The sequence below is a fragment of the Struthio camelus genome, chromosome 10, assembly GCF_040807025.1.
Source record: "Struthio camelus isolate bStrCam1 chromosome 10, bStrCam1.hap1, whole genome shotgun sequence".
Lineage (NCBI taxonomy): Eukaryota > Metazoa > Chordata > Aves > Struthioniformes > Struthionidae > Struthio > Struthio camelus.
In genome coordinates this window covers 26752277-26769538 of record NC_090951.1, presented here as the reverse complement: position 1 = coordinate 26769538, position 17262 = coordinate 26752277, and the positions used below count along the sequence as shown (strand labels likewise).

Below are 17262 nucleotides of genomic sequence, written 5' to 3'. Positions count from 1 at the left end.
TTGGCCAGGGTAGGTATCTCCCAGCCCTGAGAGCCACCAACTGCCATGAGCCATACAGGCCCCTGCACATGTAGCTGATGCCCCACTAGGCCCATGGAGTAGCAGGGAGATTAATGGCCAGAGTGTTGATGGCTCACAGCCCACCTTGGAGCCCAGGATGAAGTGCCACACCTATAGCCCTTGAGCTGTCCAGAGGCCACTGCCTCTGGGGCAGAGGCATGCTGGGGCCAGGCAGGACCAGAACTGCTGGGGGGCTTGCAGACTGCAGCTGTGATGCTAGAGACAGAGCCAGGAGCAGCAGCAGCTCCTCCTCCATGCACCCAAGTCCATTGCCCCCAACAGCAGAGCAGAGTCAGTCCCCATGGCACCTAAAGCCCCAGCAAGGCAAGAGCTGTATGCAGGGCCTAGTAGTCCACATCCCTCCCTCAGACTTTAAAGCTGTTCACATAGCTCCTTTTATTACATTTTCTTATTTTAATAGGGAACCCTTTGAAATTGGACCCTGGCTCAAGTCTGCCCTAGTCCCAGCCACAATGAGGTCACCAGCCTCTTTCAAACAATGTGTCTGCACACAGTAGCAGTCAGTACAACCGGTCCTACTAGAAACAGATGGCTGTTTGTCAGCAGGCTGCTCTCCCTCCTCCCCAGGGTTCACCAGGAGCTTGGGCAGCCTTTTCCAACAAGCTGCAGGTGCCTTGTACTGGGGCTGGGTGAGTTTCCCCCCCCGGGCATGGCTATGGGATGCCAGATACCTGCCAGATATTCCAGGGCCCATGCATCCCAGTGCCCAAAGCTCTTCTGAGAGCTGGAGGAAAAAAAATTGGAGCTCTTTGGTGCCTTATACTCCTTGAGCAGGGGCAGCATAGGGCTGACCTGGGGCTGGGCAACAAGGTTCCTGGCTGCAGTGCCCTACAGCAGGGCTACAGCTGGGTACCTCCACAGATGCCCCCACTCCAAGAAACCTGCAGCCATGGGCAACAGTACAGGAAGGGCACAGCCCTGCAGGGGGTGCTGGCTGGAGCAGCACACAGAGCCTTTGAGAGCCAGATGGCATGAATTATGACAGATTAGCCAAGTGTTTATGAAGCATTATCCCTCTGTGGAGGTTACAGCATATATCTTTCACTTAGCAAACCAAAGAGAAAGGGGAAAATGTGATTTTTCTGCCTAGATAACTCAAAGAAGCCATACCCAGCCTCCTGCACCACACAGAAGATAAATTGAAGCCCTCGAGGACTGTGCTTATTTGTGACCAGGACTCCTGAATTAAAGACAATTTTTCAGAAGCAGACGCTGGCTCTGATGCACCAGAATTTGCGGACCCAACATCACAAGAACAGGCCTGAGATGAATCACAGTGGGAAGATGCAGTTTTCCTTGTCACTGTCACTAAGCCACCCAGATGCCTTTTCTGCCCCCAAACTGAACAGTGCAAGCTGTTTGCAGCTTGCTCATTTTACCCATGCCAGCCAGCCAGGTGCAAACACAGGCTAATAAAGTGGCAAGACAAATACGGAGACCAGTTATATTGCAAGTGGCTCTAGTACAACAGGGACAGAAGCAATTCCATCCACCTTCCCATGAAGGTGTGTAGAAGGAAACAAGCAGTACTTCACAGCAGTGTCTGGTAAGATGCTAAAGGACAGAACTTCCCCTAGAGCTTGAAGCAGTTCGCAGGCAGCCTCAGAGCATGCTTTTGGGGGAGGTGGCTTAACACCTGGACCATCTCAGCAGACAGAGCTCAGCCTAATATATCGCATCCATGAGATCACCAGATACCTGTGTGAAAGCACTGGGGTTTTCTTCAGATGTAGGAGCAAGAGGAATAGGAGCAACTCAGGAGATAACCCAACCCTTCCAAGGCAGCGCAACCAATCACAGGCAGTTGGTGAGGACTGACCACCATCCAGTGGGACAAGAGACTGGCAAGGCACACACCACTAAGCACACCCCCATCAACAAGAACATACTAATCCCAAGTTGTTATACCAAACACTTTTAGGAAAGCCTGTGTCTGAGCAAGATGCTGCTGTGGCAGGTGAAATGCTATGAGCCATTGCTGAGGCCAGGCTTCAGCGTACTACCACTGCACCAAGGCTGGAGGGAGGTTTGAAAACAACTACTGAACCAAGTGCCACAAAGGAAGTGACTTTCCTCTGTGCAAGAATTACTGTGAAGTTTCAGTGTTTCACAGAAAAAGCATGCAGGGAATTTCTTAGAATCAACAGCTCCCCACCTCCTCCCACAAGATGTGATCATAAGCTGTCTCAGGCTGAAGAGGAGTGGGCAGCTTCCAAGAGGGGAAATCATCTCCTAAAGAGTGGGACTTAAGTTTGAGGATTTGAACCTCCTTCCTGCATGTTTCTCATACTCTGCTGTTGGCAGTGGGAGGGGTGTTGAACCAGGTAGGGACAAACTAGGTTTAGAAAGCAGAAACAGTGTGGTAATAAACCATCCATCCCACTCAGGACAGGATGTGAACTCCAAGCTCCACCTGGGAGAAGATCACAGTACAAATATTGCCTGGGAAATGGTACAATTCTACCTTTCATTAAAGCTAATCTAGAATTTATGTGTTCCCCTCTGCCTCAGAAGAGGAAGTTGTAAAGAACTTCAGTGATCAGTTCAACTTCAGTGAACTGGATGATCAGTCACCTTAGAACATGACAAACCAGGAACACAGAGCCTATAAGACACTAAAGTGATTCATTAGCAGGAACTGTCATTGGGGAAGGACACCCACCAGCCCAGGGCCAGCCAGGCTGCAGCATGACAACTGATTTAGATAGCTGCAAGCCAGCACACACCTAGCCTGGGAAACGTGCAGGGAAGATGAGCCTGTGCACAGGCAGGCATCAGCAAGCAGATCAAAGCCACTGCTAACCTGGCTCAACCTCCCACAATGTCTGTGTGTGTGCCTGGACTCTTTGAGGCCATAAGAGTGTGAAGAGTGAGATGCTGAGAGTCAATCTGGAAATTAAGATGTCTAGAAAGCTCTGCCAGCCACATTCACAAAGCAGTACTGAAGATGCTCCCAAGGAATAAGGTGGAGGTTGAAATCTGGGAGGATCAAAGAGAGCAAGGCCAGCTGCTGGGAGCCTAACTGGAACAGTAACAAAGACTTGATGCTGCGCCTGCAGCAGAGTCACAGCTGGGCAAGGTGCCAGGCAGAGGCCACAGGCACTGCTTGGAGAGCTTCCCTGGGCTGAAAATTGGCTCCCCAGGGTTTTCCAACAGGCTGGAGACCTGTACCCATCTTCCACATTCATTAACACATCAACCCCCACCCCACAACATAAACAGCTTCAGCAAGGAAAGGGAACAGAGCATGTGAAGCACAAAGTTATGACTGTGGTCTGCTACAAGCAGGAGCTGACCCATTCATATGCAGCAGGAGGGAAGATGAACTGTTCCATTGCAGAGTACTGTGAGCCACTAACACTGCCATAGAGGCAAGAGAGCTCCCAGGACATGTCAGGAAACATATCTCTAGCAAAGACTGCAAAGCACAACAGCTGCAGAAAAAACAGTAAGACCTTCTCTGTAAGGTCAAGCTGACCAAGTGGTAGGTGAGGTCCAAAGCAGGAAAAGTCCTGCTCCAGAGCAGCCCAGGTCTAAACTGCCATCCAGGAAGTTCAATGCCACCCCATAAACTGCAAAGTAGAGCTGGATAGATCACAGATCGCTGGGACAAACATCACTGGCAGTGATGCCATTGCTCTGGGACAGTGCTGACCAAAGCAGTCACTCCAGAACAAACACAGGGGCTGATGATTTTAAGCAGTTTGCAGCACTTGTGACACTCTACTGAAGCTACAGAGATTCCACTGGAGTTAAAATACCCCTAGTGTGATGCAACTCAGTTCCAATTTGCTTATAAGATGCCATCTTGCTATTCCTGTTGCTGCAAGAATAAACTCCTGCACAACCCATCACATCCCACAACCCCCAGCCCAGGCAAATAGAAAGACATTTTTAGAAACTGAGCAAAAACATTTGAGTGAGCATTATCTGAGTTTCAGCCAAGACAGCTTTGGAAATATATTGAACTATGTAGATCTTGAGGCTTATTCACAGACAAGGGCCATACCCCAATGGCTACCCCAAGCCATACTAGCCACTTCTGTGCCTGATTTAAGTTGTGAGGCCTTTCTCCCTCATCCATCACCACTACTTCCCACCCAAACTCTGACTTTGAAGAGCTGGTATCACAAGACCGCTTTGGTGTATTTTCCCTCAAACATGGCAAGGAGTCCCTTCACATTGTTTAGGTTGGGCATAGTCATGTTGAACAACTACTGCCTGAGCTGAAGAACAGCACAAGGCAGCACCCCATACATGACACTTGTTTGGGACAAGCTATTGTTGGCATGAATAGGGCCCAGTGTGCCAGCTGAAGGGCAAGGAAAGTCACCACGGGAAGGCTGCAAACTCAAGGCTGGGGGGTTTGTCCCCACTGAGTATCCAGGACCCCGGAAGAGAGCAACCAATGGGCCATGGAAATAGTTGTGAAAAGCAGATATGTTGAATGGCATTCATGCAAGATTGAAGTCTTACCATTGACATTGAAGAATGGGGGAGCAGAGAGATCATAGGTTTGGCTCAAGAGTATTTCAGGTAGAAGCTGGGTGGGAAAATTGCCACCAGCAGAAGACAGCATGGAGGAAGGCTTGAAAAAGGGGACCAGACTTTCAAAGCCTCCACAGAGGATATTGAGGGCAGGTACCTCTCCCATTAGAGCCAAGGAACTCAGGTCATCCATCTGTTTCTCTTCTCCATCCACAGGCTGCCTGGGGAGTATCCATGACTTGGTTCCACAGGGTCACCAGCATAGTAAGAGGCTGTGTTGCAACAAAGACTGTAAAGCTGAAAACCGCTTGAAGATTACAGCCTTATAGACAACAGATCCAGGGACAGCACCATATGTGACAAAAACAGCACGAACAAGTTGATAAAGCTTGAGACTGGCAGCTCTCCAGGGAAGAAGGAAGCAGAAGTGTTATGTTGCACGTGAAGGCACATACAGGCTGGGACAGAAGAGTACAGATTGGAAGCTGCTATAAAAAGTGGATATACCACAGCAGCCAGGGAGAGCTGGAAAAGTAGGAAACATTGAAGCATACACTTGGCAAACCTCAAAAAAGTCCCAAACTCCATCTATAGCCACACACAAGCAGCATGACTCCAAGGCTCTCATTCATTTTCCGCTTTGCAAGCTCCACGTTAGTATCTCACATCCACAATTTCAGGACAGATCTTGAGAGCTGCAAAGCATGAGCACTGAAAAGCACAAAAGCCCTGCAGTTTTTCCTCCCACAGGAGCCAGGCTGCAGGAGACATTGCTGAAATATCAGCTGAACAAGCACAGGAAAGCGGAGACCACCTAGATAGCACCCAGTGGAACATGTTTTGGACCAGCACTGAGAGGGGAATATCTGGAAAAGGCAAATAATTTCAATTGGCTTGATACAGAGGCATGTTCGAGGTGCCCCAGCCCAATCAAATGAAAGATAAGCCTGGCTATGCAAGCCTACCAATTCTATGCTGCCATTAGAAAGGCAGCTTGGCTTTTCTGTAGTCAGATCATTGCTTAACAGAAGCTCAACACTGGCTAACACTATACAAGGCTTCATTAAAGACGTGCTGCTCATTGGACTAGAGAATAGTAACTGCCTACACTTCTTTACTTCCGAAGTATTCATTATCCTCTGACATTCTCATTTCTGCAGGGAATGGTCTCTGCTTCATTGCTCTCATGTCCCTACATAACCCTGAGCTCTAATCAAGTCAGCCTGGGTTTCTCAACCACCTACATTCTCCTACAATATGCAACTTTCATGCACTTTTCCTCCTAATTTAGCTGTACTCATCATTTTTGGTTAAAGGCACTAAAAAACCCCACCAGGTCAGTATGGTGTTAGAGGGCTTCAAGAGTGCTCATTGAATAGATCAGTGAGGAAAAACCTGAGCATATATATCTAATTGTCTGTAGGTATTGTTGAAGAAAACTATCAAGGGGAAGAATCCTAAAACCTTGGAGGGCTACTGACAAAACAAAGTGAGAGCTTCAGCCCTGCAAAGAGAGAAGCAGAGAAAGAAGGCTCTTCACTCTGCACCCAGAGATGGGCAACAAAATAACTACACACTTCTTCCACCTACAGAGTTAAGTTTTTTATTATTTTTATTCAATCTACAACAGACTGATCATACACTAGGGTCTGGAGTCCAACTGTTTGGTTTTGGTGTTCTTCCCTGTCATGCCCCCTCCCCCCACCCTCCACAGCTTGGAGAAATAGTTCTCTGCTGTTAATTTTTAATAGGTCCTGGAAAACCAGAAGTTCCAGAGAGCTGTCTGATTTTCTTCCTGCATTTAGACAGTCCATGGAAGAACTTCAGTACCCATAGACCGTTAGCTCAACAACTCTAGAAACAGATTGGAACAGCTATTATAGGGAACTTGTCTACAGAGAACTATCACAACATGAATACTCTTTGATGCAACTAAAGCTTCATTTGACAACTGGATTGTTGCAACTGGCTTTTTTTAATCAGTAACACAACTTTTGCAAGTTCTATTTGCTGTATCACAGCAGCTCATATAGACTAATTGCATTTTAAAGGAATCAGAGCTACCAAGTGAATTGAAACAAGCAGTTAGGTCTTAAAGCATAACTGAATAGGGGTTATCAGGCAGGGTATTAGCCAGGGGCCATGGAACAACCCATTCCTGGGACAATCCTATTTAACCCAATTATCTCCATGACAATGCTGAGCACAGTCAGAGGCTGATGGGAGGAGGCTCAGTGTCTAATACTGACTAGAAGCATGTCTGACCAATGCTCACAGGCAGCTGGGATGCAGCTATGCTCAGTTGCTACCTGCCTCATAAGGGGCCAGACCCTGTAGCAGAGGCACCCATTTCAGAGCAGCTAGGCACCAGGCTAGGGCAGCACCCACTTCCATGTGTTAACTCACCTGTCAGCCACAGGATAGCACCAGATCATGCCCATAGCAGCTAGCACAGGAAAGAATCTGCATATGTTTGGGAACCTGATTCCAGCAGTCACTTCTAATCATGTACATGCATTACTGAACAGCTCCAAGGTCTTGACTTCTTACATCTCTTGATCACCCAGTGTAGCTACCCACAGCAGGAAAATAGGTCTGAGATAGCATCAGAAGCTGGAGCATGCAGAGCCCAGACAGGAAGCAATCCTGGTATTTTAACAAGGAAAGTGATTTACCTTCACAGCAGAACAAGAGTCCTGACATCTGGATTGAATCATTTTCACAGCTCTACTGCAGTCACCAGATGCTGCAACATCTGTTGAGTCCATGGGAAATGTCTGAGGCTGTTTGACTTTATGATCATGTTGCAAAAGCTCTGTTAACCTTGAAAATGATCTTAAGCTCTGACCCGTTTCAGACTGTTAATGGAGCATGCAATTTCAACGAGAACCTTACCAGAAAAATTGAGTTTCCTTTGTAGGAAGAGAAGGAGGAGAAAGAGGTTCTGACTCAGTCTGACCTACTAACAGGTTTGTTCTCCAAAATGATTTGTTAGGAGACAGATCAGTCTGGATATGCAGGACTGCCTGCCTCCTGTTTTTGTAATCTAGTCTGTCCCAAGGAGAAACAGGGATGCAAGGGACCCAACAGTTCTACAGCTTTGCATTACTTCTCAGAGCTGCACTGTTTATTTCAAGTACATCCTTTGCAAACAGAAGAGATTCATTTTTCCTTTCAGCTTGGATGAAAAGTCAAAAGTGTGAAAACTGATACTTTGCTGCACAGAACTCTGATCTTCCCTCTGCTCCAGCAAAACACTGTATGCACACAAGATCTACAGGTTATTTTTCATTCAGTCCTCTCCATGAATCTCTAAACTAAATAAGGCAATAGCGCATGTCTGAAAAACCACAGTCAAACACTAGAGCTACATGACAGCAAGAGATTCACAAGTGCTTTAGTCGCATCCAGTTTTCATGCAGCTGAGACAAAGGATGCTTCTGATAGTCTCTTTACCATCTCCAGCAAACCTTAGATTCCATTTGTGTTTGGCTGTTTGCACAGAATCACTGACTGACAGACATTCACTAAGGCTAGAAGAGACCAAGCGATCATCTAGGCTGATATTTAAAGTAACAGAGATCAAGGAGGCCTGTTCATTTCTTGGAGCCCAGTAACTAATGTTGGGGCCAAAGCAAACCTTGCAAAAAAGGCTATCAGTCTTGAACTGGAGATGCCAAGAAATGAAAGTTCCTCACCTCCCTCTAAGTTTGCTTGCACAGTTACCCATTTAAGAGGTGTGAGGAGTAGCTTTGTACAGGCAAAAGCTTGCAGAAGGTAGAGCACTTTTGGTGTAGATTTCCAAAAGGAAAGAGATAAGGGACACAAGCAATGCCTGATTTCCACTCCCATGGTACAGAACTACTCTGATGCAGCCTAAAGACACTGAATAGCACCCACTTATTCATGCAGTTTAGATTTGGGAAGAGGTGGCGCATGCACACACAAACTAGCCCTTTGACACAGCACTCAGACCAACTCTGCTCCCAGTGAGCCACTGCCCCCCACATGCAATATTGGCCTTTGGGTACCCATCCACCTATGAGTAGTCACAGTGCCATAGGGCAGCCTGACCACACATCAACAGCGAGGCATGCAGGGTATTGGATCCTTCTGAGATAAGACTCCATAGCTTGGCCACTACAGATCAGCCTCAAGCCAAGCAGCTGAACAGCTGCCCATACACAGCCTTCCCACACTGCAAGAGAGCATGTGCCATGGTCAGTGCAGCATGCTGAGCTTGACCAAAGACAGCACCTGACCATGGGCTTCTGAGGCATCTTTGCACTCACTGAATGAGTCAGAGCCCCATTTAAGGGGCAGCATTGACACACTACATTGTCTTGCAGGTTTAGCTCCCCAGAGTCTCCCAGCTCAGGATCTGAGCAGCTGATCCCTTCACATCTCCTCACACTGTCCCATCCTCCTGGAGCTGATGTCTTGCTAGCCTGTGCTGCACAGGAGGCTGTTCTCCTCTACCAGCCACCTCCTTCCCTTTATGTCCTCACACTCAGTGCAAATAGCTATGACCTTTCCTCAGAAGTCAGGATTAACACTATCCTTGCACCTGAGCAAGGGCTGCATACTCCAGAGCCACACTCCCAGAGAGGACATGCAGTCTAGATAGAAACCAAGAACCCCAGAGTCACACCCACAGATATAACACACACCAGCAGCATGGCACAGACTAGTGCACACAGACTCCACTAGCCCAGGGGATGCTCCACAGAAGCTTGCATCACCTGTCATGTCACTCCCCTCCAGCAATAGGCAGAAGCAGCTGCATGCCTGTCCCTACTCTCTGCTCTAGTCAAGTCCCAGCCAAATGTGACATCTGAAATGCAAATGTGCAACACAAATGGAAATACTGATTTTCTAGTCTCACTTTGAGCACAAGTGTTTCTAATACAGCAGCTTTGCTCTGGAGCAGGTATGCATCGGTTCTAATCTTTCACTGGGATCCAAAGCTAGTTTTTCTTCAATCATTCCATAAACCAGAGTGCTCTGACTAGCCAGCAATGTCCAGATGGGCACATAAAGCAAGAGCACTGTAGGTAGAGCTCAAGTCTGAGGCTTTTTCCAGAGGGGCCTGCCAGAGCAGATGGCTGGAAGAGCTGTGGTGAGGATTTGACTGGGAGATGCACCAGTGCTGCAGCCACATTCCCATGCTCCAGGCAAGCATTCTGCAGTTAAACCTGTGCAACTTCTTGCCACAAGATTAAGCCAGCAGCCCAGGAGTGATCAGAAGAAACAATGCATGCAGCTTTTTGAGCTGGGACCCATGCTGTTTCAGGGGCAGGCATTAACAGATGAGAAAGGATTAGGAGGAGGCTTTGTTGTGCTTCTTGATTAAGTACAGAGCACAGAAAAGCTACCATCCCCCCCCCGCAGGGTCCAGCATAACACCCAACATGGTAGCACTCCATTCCTGGACTCTGCACACTGTCACTGATGCCCCTCCATTCCTGCCAGAAGTCAGCCACAGCCATTCCCATGCTGCTCCACCCTGACCTGAAGGACAGGTCCAGTCCTGATCTGTCCAGCATGTGCTGGTCCTGGCCTGCAGCTCATCTCAGAAAAACTCTGTTCAGTTTTTGAACTGGTCCAAAGCAATACAGAGAGCAAGGACCACCACAGGCATATTCTGACCAACAGCCAAAACCTTTGGTTCATGTGATCTGCCCCTGGCCCAGCATCAGTGACCCACCTCCATATTTTCCTCCGCAGTGTTTTGCTTCCAGCAGGCAAAAGGAGGAAGAACAGATGGCCTTCCTCAAAGAGGCCTGCAGACATTCCCTGGCTGCCCTGCACCTGGCAGACAGCATAGCCTTCCTGGAAGAGACACCAGGAGCTACTCCATACCCAGTGGCCAAGAGGTGCCTTGATTTTAACCTACAAAGGAATCAGGCTAATTATTATGCAAATAGGCAAATGACTGGATAGCTGTCCAATCTGAGAGCATTTGCACCTTCAAAGGCACCTGTTCAAGCAGCTGAGTAAGGAAATGCTGACCCGCATCACAAGCTGCAACTTGAACCTGTAAAACCACAAAGTATTTACAGCTAAAAGCAAACACCAGAGCTGCAGAGGTGTCATTTCCACGCACCAAGGCAAGAACACCTTGTTCCAGTCGCTGACTCACTAATTATATAGGCAATGCCACAGGCACAGGGCAGGCTTGACCTGGTCTGCCACGCACCAGGTAAGCCAGAGTGCACCATCAACATAGCACACATGTTCACAAGTATATGGCTGTCATACATGTCTTCCCAGCAAAAAGCCCTCCCCAACCAGCCCTGCCCCTGCTGCTTCGGCCTTCACTCAGCTGAATTGTCCATTCAACCACCAGCTCCTGCACTGATCCTTCAAGCTTCCTCTTTCAAAGAGGCTGCCTTCCACTCTGCACCTAGGAGCAGCTCTGCTTCTCACCTCCCAGCTGCTCTACAAAAGCCTCCAACCTGCAAAAGAGATCAGACTCTCACCTCTCCCTCTCTCATAGGAACTTCCCCATCATAAGATGAGCTTTCCTAGAAAGCATGTACATCCCCTTCTCCAAATCCCAACTCTCAATCTGAGCACCGACTCAGGGCTCTCTGAAGCCAACCCAGACTTTCCCACAAAGACACAGGCAGTACATCCTCAGGAGCCCTGCCATGGTCATGCCCACAGGCTTGCCTCCCCTGCAAAGCAAATACATCTTTGCATCCACACAGAAACATCAGGGAGCTGGCAGACCCCCTCCCCAGTACATCAGCATTAATGAGAACTCTGGCTTGGGTGTTCCCTACTCACTTTGTGCCTGCTGCCACTGTCTCAGAGCAAAGTACCTGCAGACACTGACCTCAGCCATCCTTACCATCCTGAAGAGGTGCCTCCAGCACCACTTCCAAGAGAAAGGAGAGGGTAAAGCACTCATACACTGGAAACTAACACCCTAAAGAAATTCAGCCACAAGCCAAGCCACAGCTGTGCAATCCTGGACTGGGAGAGCGCAATGCCCCCTGAAAAAGGGCATCTCACTGACTCCACCATGTGCCAGGCAGCCCTGAGAGGAGGTGGGCATCAGCAGCAGAGCAGACATTCTCAGGGATTCCCCTGCAGAGAGAGGAAGTGGCCTCATTTGCCCCCAGGACATCTCTCAGCAGATCAGTGGTGCTCAGCCCTAAGGGAGCTGGTGCTCACCATAGCCTCTAGGCCACAAGAAGCTTTCAGCCGTCTAAGAACCAATACAGCTCTGGAGGAGAGGCAAGAGCAGCTCCCAGGCCAGCCAAAGTGCTCCCAAACCAAAGTGCCAGCTCCGCTCCAGACTAGCCATGTATCCCATTCAATATCTTGGTTTTCAGAGGCAGCAACTCACACTGTTACACTGGGACTGGTAGTCAGAGCTTGAGTCCTTGAGCTAAGGAACCACTTCTAAGGACCCATGTAACATCCCAAAGTCCTGCTTATTTGGGGGCAGGGCCCAGGGGCAGATACAGCCTGGCCTTTGCTGTTTGGACATAGAGAAGGTTGGAAGAGCATGGAAGCTGAAGACCTCGCTGTCATCCTTCCTTCAGCGCTGCCCCAAGCGCCAGACAGCCTGCTCAGAGAACCAGGCAGGCAGCCATGGCAGCACCCACAGGCCATGCTTCCCGCCACCTCAGCAACCCCAACACCACAGTGGCTCCACACTGGGGGCCTTCAGGGCGTCGAGGCTGAGCCAGAGGCGGCATGGATGAGGCTTCCCCAGGCCAGTGGAGCGGGGGCCGGGGCACTCACCTGTGACGAGGACAGCTCTGCCCGCCACCGGGAGCAGCCTGCGTGGCGGGGCCCACCGCAGGAGCAGGCAGGCGGCAGCGGCAGCCAGCGCGAGCCCCAGGGGCAGCGGGAGGCAGGCGCAGCACAGGCTCTGCAGTGCGACCAGCAACAGCAGGGGCAGCACCAGCGCCCGGCCCAGCACCACGTCCCGCCGCGCCACCCGCACCGCCAGGCTGCCGGCCAGCGCCGCCCACAGCGAGCCGTACGCCCAGTGCTCCATCAGCGCCGGCGGCACCGGGAGCGGGGCCGCTCCGCTGCGCTGCGCCGCGCCGCACCCACCGCCCCGCTCGCCCTGCCCCGCGTGCAGCCCGGGCCGCCGCGCTGCTCCCCGTTTATAAAAGCGCAGGCGGTGGGAAAGGGGCGGAGCCGCTCCTGCCCTGCCAATGGGAGAAGTTCGCCCGGCTCCGGGCCACCAGGGCCCGGCCCGGCCCGGCCCGGCCTGACTCGGCACCGCACGGCTCGGCTTGGTTCGGCACGGCACTGTTCAGCCCGGCTCGGCGCAGCATAGCACAGTCCAGCATGGCTCGGTTCGGCGCTGCCCTCGCAGCCCGCGGATGAACCGCAAGCGGGCCGGGTGTCCCCGCCGCGCCCCCCAGGGCGGGAGGGAGCCACCTGCGGGCAGTCCCACCGCGGAATGCTGATGCCAGCCCCAGGGCGGGAGGGGTCGAGGGGGCGGCAGTCCGCAGCCCCGCTCAGCCCAGCCCAGTCCAGCCCAGCCCAGCGGCTCTCGGGCACCGGGGAGCTGCCCACGGTGCGCCAACCCCCGGCATGCCACAGCCACCTCAGCGTGCTCCAGACATCCACCTCAGCCGCAGGATGGCTACGTCCATGCTGCCTGCAGGCTGTCAGCCCTGGCTAGCAGCTGGCATCATGTTAGGATCACTCCAACGTTAGTGTGGTGGGCCCCCGGGGCGGCCACAGCCTGAGAAACCCCAGATAGCCAAGATGTGCTATGCTGTGCTGTACTGTGCCACCTTGTAGGCCCAGGCTTGCTTGAGCAACTTGTGTTTCTGCATTGGCTTCAGCTCAGTGAAGCTCAGAGCAACAGTTTCTGCCCCTGCCACCCATGCCCCTTAGCAGAGGGGTTTGCGTGAGGTTAAGGAATTCATTGTTATGGAGACTGAAACAGCAACAAAGCCAGGGGTCAGAAACCTGCTAAAACAGAGCTCTTGCAGAGAGGAGCATCGCTCTCTTGGTGAGGCTGGAGGCTCAACCCAGAGCCACAGTGCAACCAGCATGTGAGCAGAAGCCGTGCTGTGCAGTGCATGCTTTGCCAGGCCCTGGCCTTGGGAGCTGCACTGCCCTCCTCACCAAGGCGGCCCTGATCTGTCTGTGCTGTGGCTGGGGTGGGTGGCACTGATTTGCCGAAGCCAGCATTCCCTCTTTGGAGCAGTGACTCTTCTCATGCAGACACAGTAGCAAGAAGAGCTACCAAGGCCAGAAGCAGGGTTAATCATGGGTGAGTAGCTCGCCTAGGGGTGTGCAGGCAGCCATTCCTAGATGCTGGCCAGATGCCTGCTTCCCTCATGCCAGTCCTGCCCTCAAGCACTGGCCAGCCCTTGGCTTGCTCTGGGGTGCCCAGGTGACTGAGGGGACAGCATGGTGAGCCCTCACTCAAGTCAGAGGTGCATTCAGCCCCTGTGGTGTACTCCGTAAGAGAGGCAGGCAGCTCCAGAGAATAGTTTGTCTGCCCTATTTCTGATGCTTGTCTCAGGAGGAGAATGAATCACCTTCCAGAGCTACTGGTTGCATCTTCCCTGATCCCAGTGGGAACAGAGGGTATCTTGCTGGGTCTGGTTCATCTAACCTTTATGTGCCTGAAATGAAGGCGATGGTGGCCATCCCGTCTGCCTTGGGGATGCTCACTCAGCATGGCTGGATGCTCTGACAGCACTGTGGGGCTGCATGGCTCCCTGTGGGATGGAATCTTCTCCTGGCTGCTGAGCAGGTTGCACACAACCCAGCTCCTCTCCTGGTGGGGTTTTTCATCATACAAGGCTATGATGGACTCAGGGGCAGGACAGCGGACAGGACGGAGCCATAATATGCAGTGTCACCAGTACCTATGTCCTTCTGGAACAGCAGAGCACAGAGCTCTGCATGCCTGCTCTGCTGCACAGGACACTGCTTCTCCCCTGGAACCCCACATGAGCAATCTCACCATCTTGGCTCTCTGCTTTCCCCAGGACCTGCCATTCTGCAGCAGGGAGTTCCATATGGGAGCCAAGCCGAACGCCAACCTCGACCAGGACCCAGCATTTTGGCTGGCCACATTCAGGTTTTTCCCTATAGCTAGACCAGGTAGGTAGATGTGTGAATCACTTCCCTGGATGCTCTCCAGGGGCCCTGTGATTTGGGGCTAATGACCCTCAGGTGCTCCCAAACCATTTCCCAAGATGCTGCTTTTGTTTGCAAACATGCAATATGCCCCTGCCTGGGTACCAAGCATTATTTCAGCGCTATAGTGCAGTGAGTGGACTGGATTGAGGCTTTGCAGGCATGTGAGGGTACCATCCTGGAGCTGAAGCAGTGTGGGTGGCAGATGCCGCTGCAGTAAGGGAGTATGCTGCTGCTCCGCTGTGGAGGGGATGGGCTGTCGCTGTCAGCAGCCTCCAAGCACACAGGCATGGAGTCCAGCATCAGACAGTGATGCATGCGTGACGGAGCAGACCCGAGAGCCCATGTGTCCTTGGGCTCTTCACCTCGCTCTTGCTCATTGCACCTTGCCTGTGCCAGCATGCAGTGGTATGAAGCATGAACAAAGCCCTGCTGCGTGGTGCCACATGTGAGGCCTGTGTCACCAATACGGCCCCATGTTTGCACCACATATGGCAGGTGCTGGCAGGAACTCCCCACACCACCTTGGCTGGTGGGGCAAAGTCCTTTTGTTACCCCGTTTATTACACAAGCTAATTGCTCCTGCTGGGTTCACTTTATTTAAGTGTCTTAATATTTCACCAAGTCTCTGTACTCGGTGATCCTTTGTGCCCCTCCGTCATGGAGTGCCTGCTGCCTCCTGCCACAGGCCTGACCCACTGTGCCTTTCATGGTGTTTGTATGTGAGGGCAACAGACCTTTGCATGCCAGGATCAACACTAGTCTGCAGTCCTTACAAAGTTTTTGGATGCTAGCCATGCCTTTGCCAGTTGGGTTGCTGTCGAAGCCAGGCACCTCTGCCAGCTGCCTCTGCAAGGCAGCGGTTAGGCAACAGCAGTGGGGAGAGCAGCCAGTGCTGTGAGCCCTGGCACAGCCTGAAAGCTGGCACAGCAGGTGCAGAAGAGGATGCCTTTGCCATCCTCCTTTGAAACAGCCCTGCACGGTGTGAAAACTACCCCTGTTGTACTGGAGGAAAAACACATTTCGTCAGCAGCAGCAGCAGTAGCAGCAGCCGCAGCTCTGCAGAAGTGCAGAGTCAAACAAGCTGGGGTGGTTTTTCTGGGGTGTGGTGGTGGGACCCAGCTTGGTTCGCAGCCCTGCTCTTCCAGGCAGGGGAATGCAGGGAATGCCGGTGAGGTAGAGAAGGATGGATGTTCCCAGAGCATGGCTGCAGGCTCTCCCACAGGAATCCGCTCCTTCTTTAACATGGTGACATAATACTTGCAGCAGTAGGGTGAGAGGAATTGGTCCCTGCCCCATCTTCTCCCTGTTGGGGCATTGCTTTATGGCCAAATGTGCTTGCACAGGTGCTTCTGCCATCACTCACCCTGCAAGGGGTAACAAGACCTTTCTGCTGGCTGAATGGGACTTGAATTGGTGTGTATAGAGGATGCTGGGCGGGGCAAATAGCAGAGGTGTGCAGCTCGTGCTGAGTGGCTGTGGGCCAGGACTATGCGGTCCATCATGGTGGGATGGAGCAGGGCTTGGTTCTGTAGATGACAGAGCTTGATTTTGCCATCACGGCTCTGATAAAGGATGCAGATATCACTCCTTCCCTGCCCCTGGGGCACTCAGCTGGACAGATCTTGTTGGTTCCAGTGTGCTGGAGAGGATGATGAGCCTTAATCACTCTGACTCCCCCTGATTGCTCTGGATTAGCTAGCTTAGCCCCAAAGCACTGCTATGCCATGCAGGCTGGCAGTGCCACCCCGGTGTGATGGATGCAGCCCAGGGAAGTTGTGTATGTGGGGGGACTGGCATCCTGGGGGAAGATGGAGGTGTGGGAGTAGCACAAAGCAGTGTGCCAGACAGGAATGCTGAGGCAGGCTGGAGTGGCTGGGGTAATGGCTGGACATGTGAGTCTCAACGGCAAGGCCAGGCATGTCTGATCCACTCTACTTCTAACAGCTACTGTAGGCTGGCCAGGAGGGGATTCCCCTGCAACAGTATTTCTGGAGCAGCAGGGCAGGAAGATTTGATATAGTATCCCATGGAGGCAGCCCAGATGCCACAAAAGCAACTCCCATCTGAGGCTGCCTTCCTAGTCCTGCTTGTTCTTTTTATGGGACACCCACAGACTTAATTCTGCCAAAAAAGCTCCAGTTCCAGCCAAAGTGTCCCTGTTTTGGACAGACTGTGAAGGCCATGTCAGCCTGACTATCTTTTTTAGAGGGTTTTTGGGCACTGCATATGTCTACATTACTGAGAGGTATTTCTCTAACACCCGTGGTGAGGAAGAGGACATGGATTTTGCAGGCCTGCAGCTGATAGTTGGGGACCCAAGGTGATCCTTCCCTCCAGGAGATGGTGTGGTCAGTCCAGCTCTTTGCACAGAGGGAGCACAACTGTATCCTCCTGCTGCATCCCCTGAGCCTGTGGCATGGCTCTGTGCTGTTCCCAAGGAGGAATGTGAACCAAGGTTGTGGTGTCACCTGGGTTCTTTGCCATGTTAAATGCCATTGTCCAGGTCTCCCATGCCATAAAGCTGTGCTGGGAGTTTTTAAAAATACTTTAAAGCAG

General features: G+C 51.6%; 1 protein-coding gene across 2 annotated transcripts in view; it reads right to left on the bottom strand.

Moving 5' to 3' along the window:
* HSD11B2 (hydroxysteroid 11-beta dehydrogenase 2) overlaps positions 1 to 12670 on the bottom strand; it is a 28491-nt gene extending 15821 nt beyond the window's left edge. For both annotated transcript variants that reach the window (XM_068955272.1, XM_009676771.2), the window contains exon 1: positions 12328 to 12670. In XM_068955272.1, coding sequence (XP_068811373.1) covers positions 12328 to 12586 — 259 coding nt within the window. In that variant the 5' untranslated portion in view covers positions 12587 to 12670. The remainder of the gene's footprint in view (positions 1 to 12327) is intronic.
* Positions 12671 to 17262: the final 4592 nt, after the last annotated feature.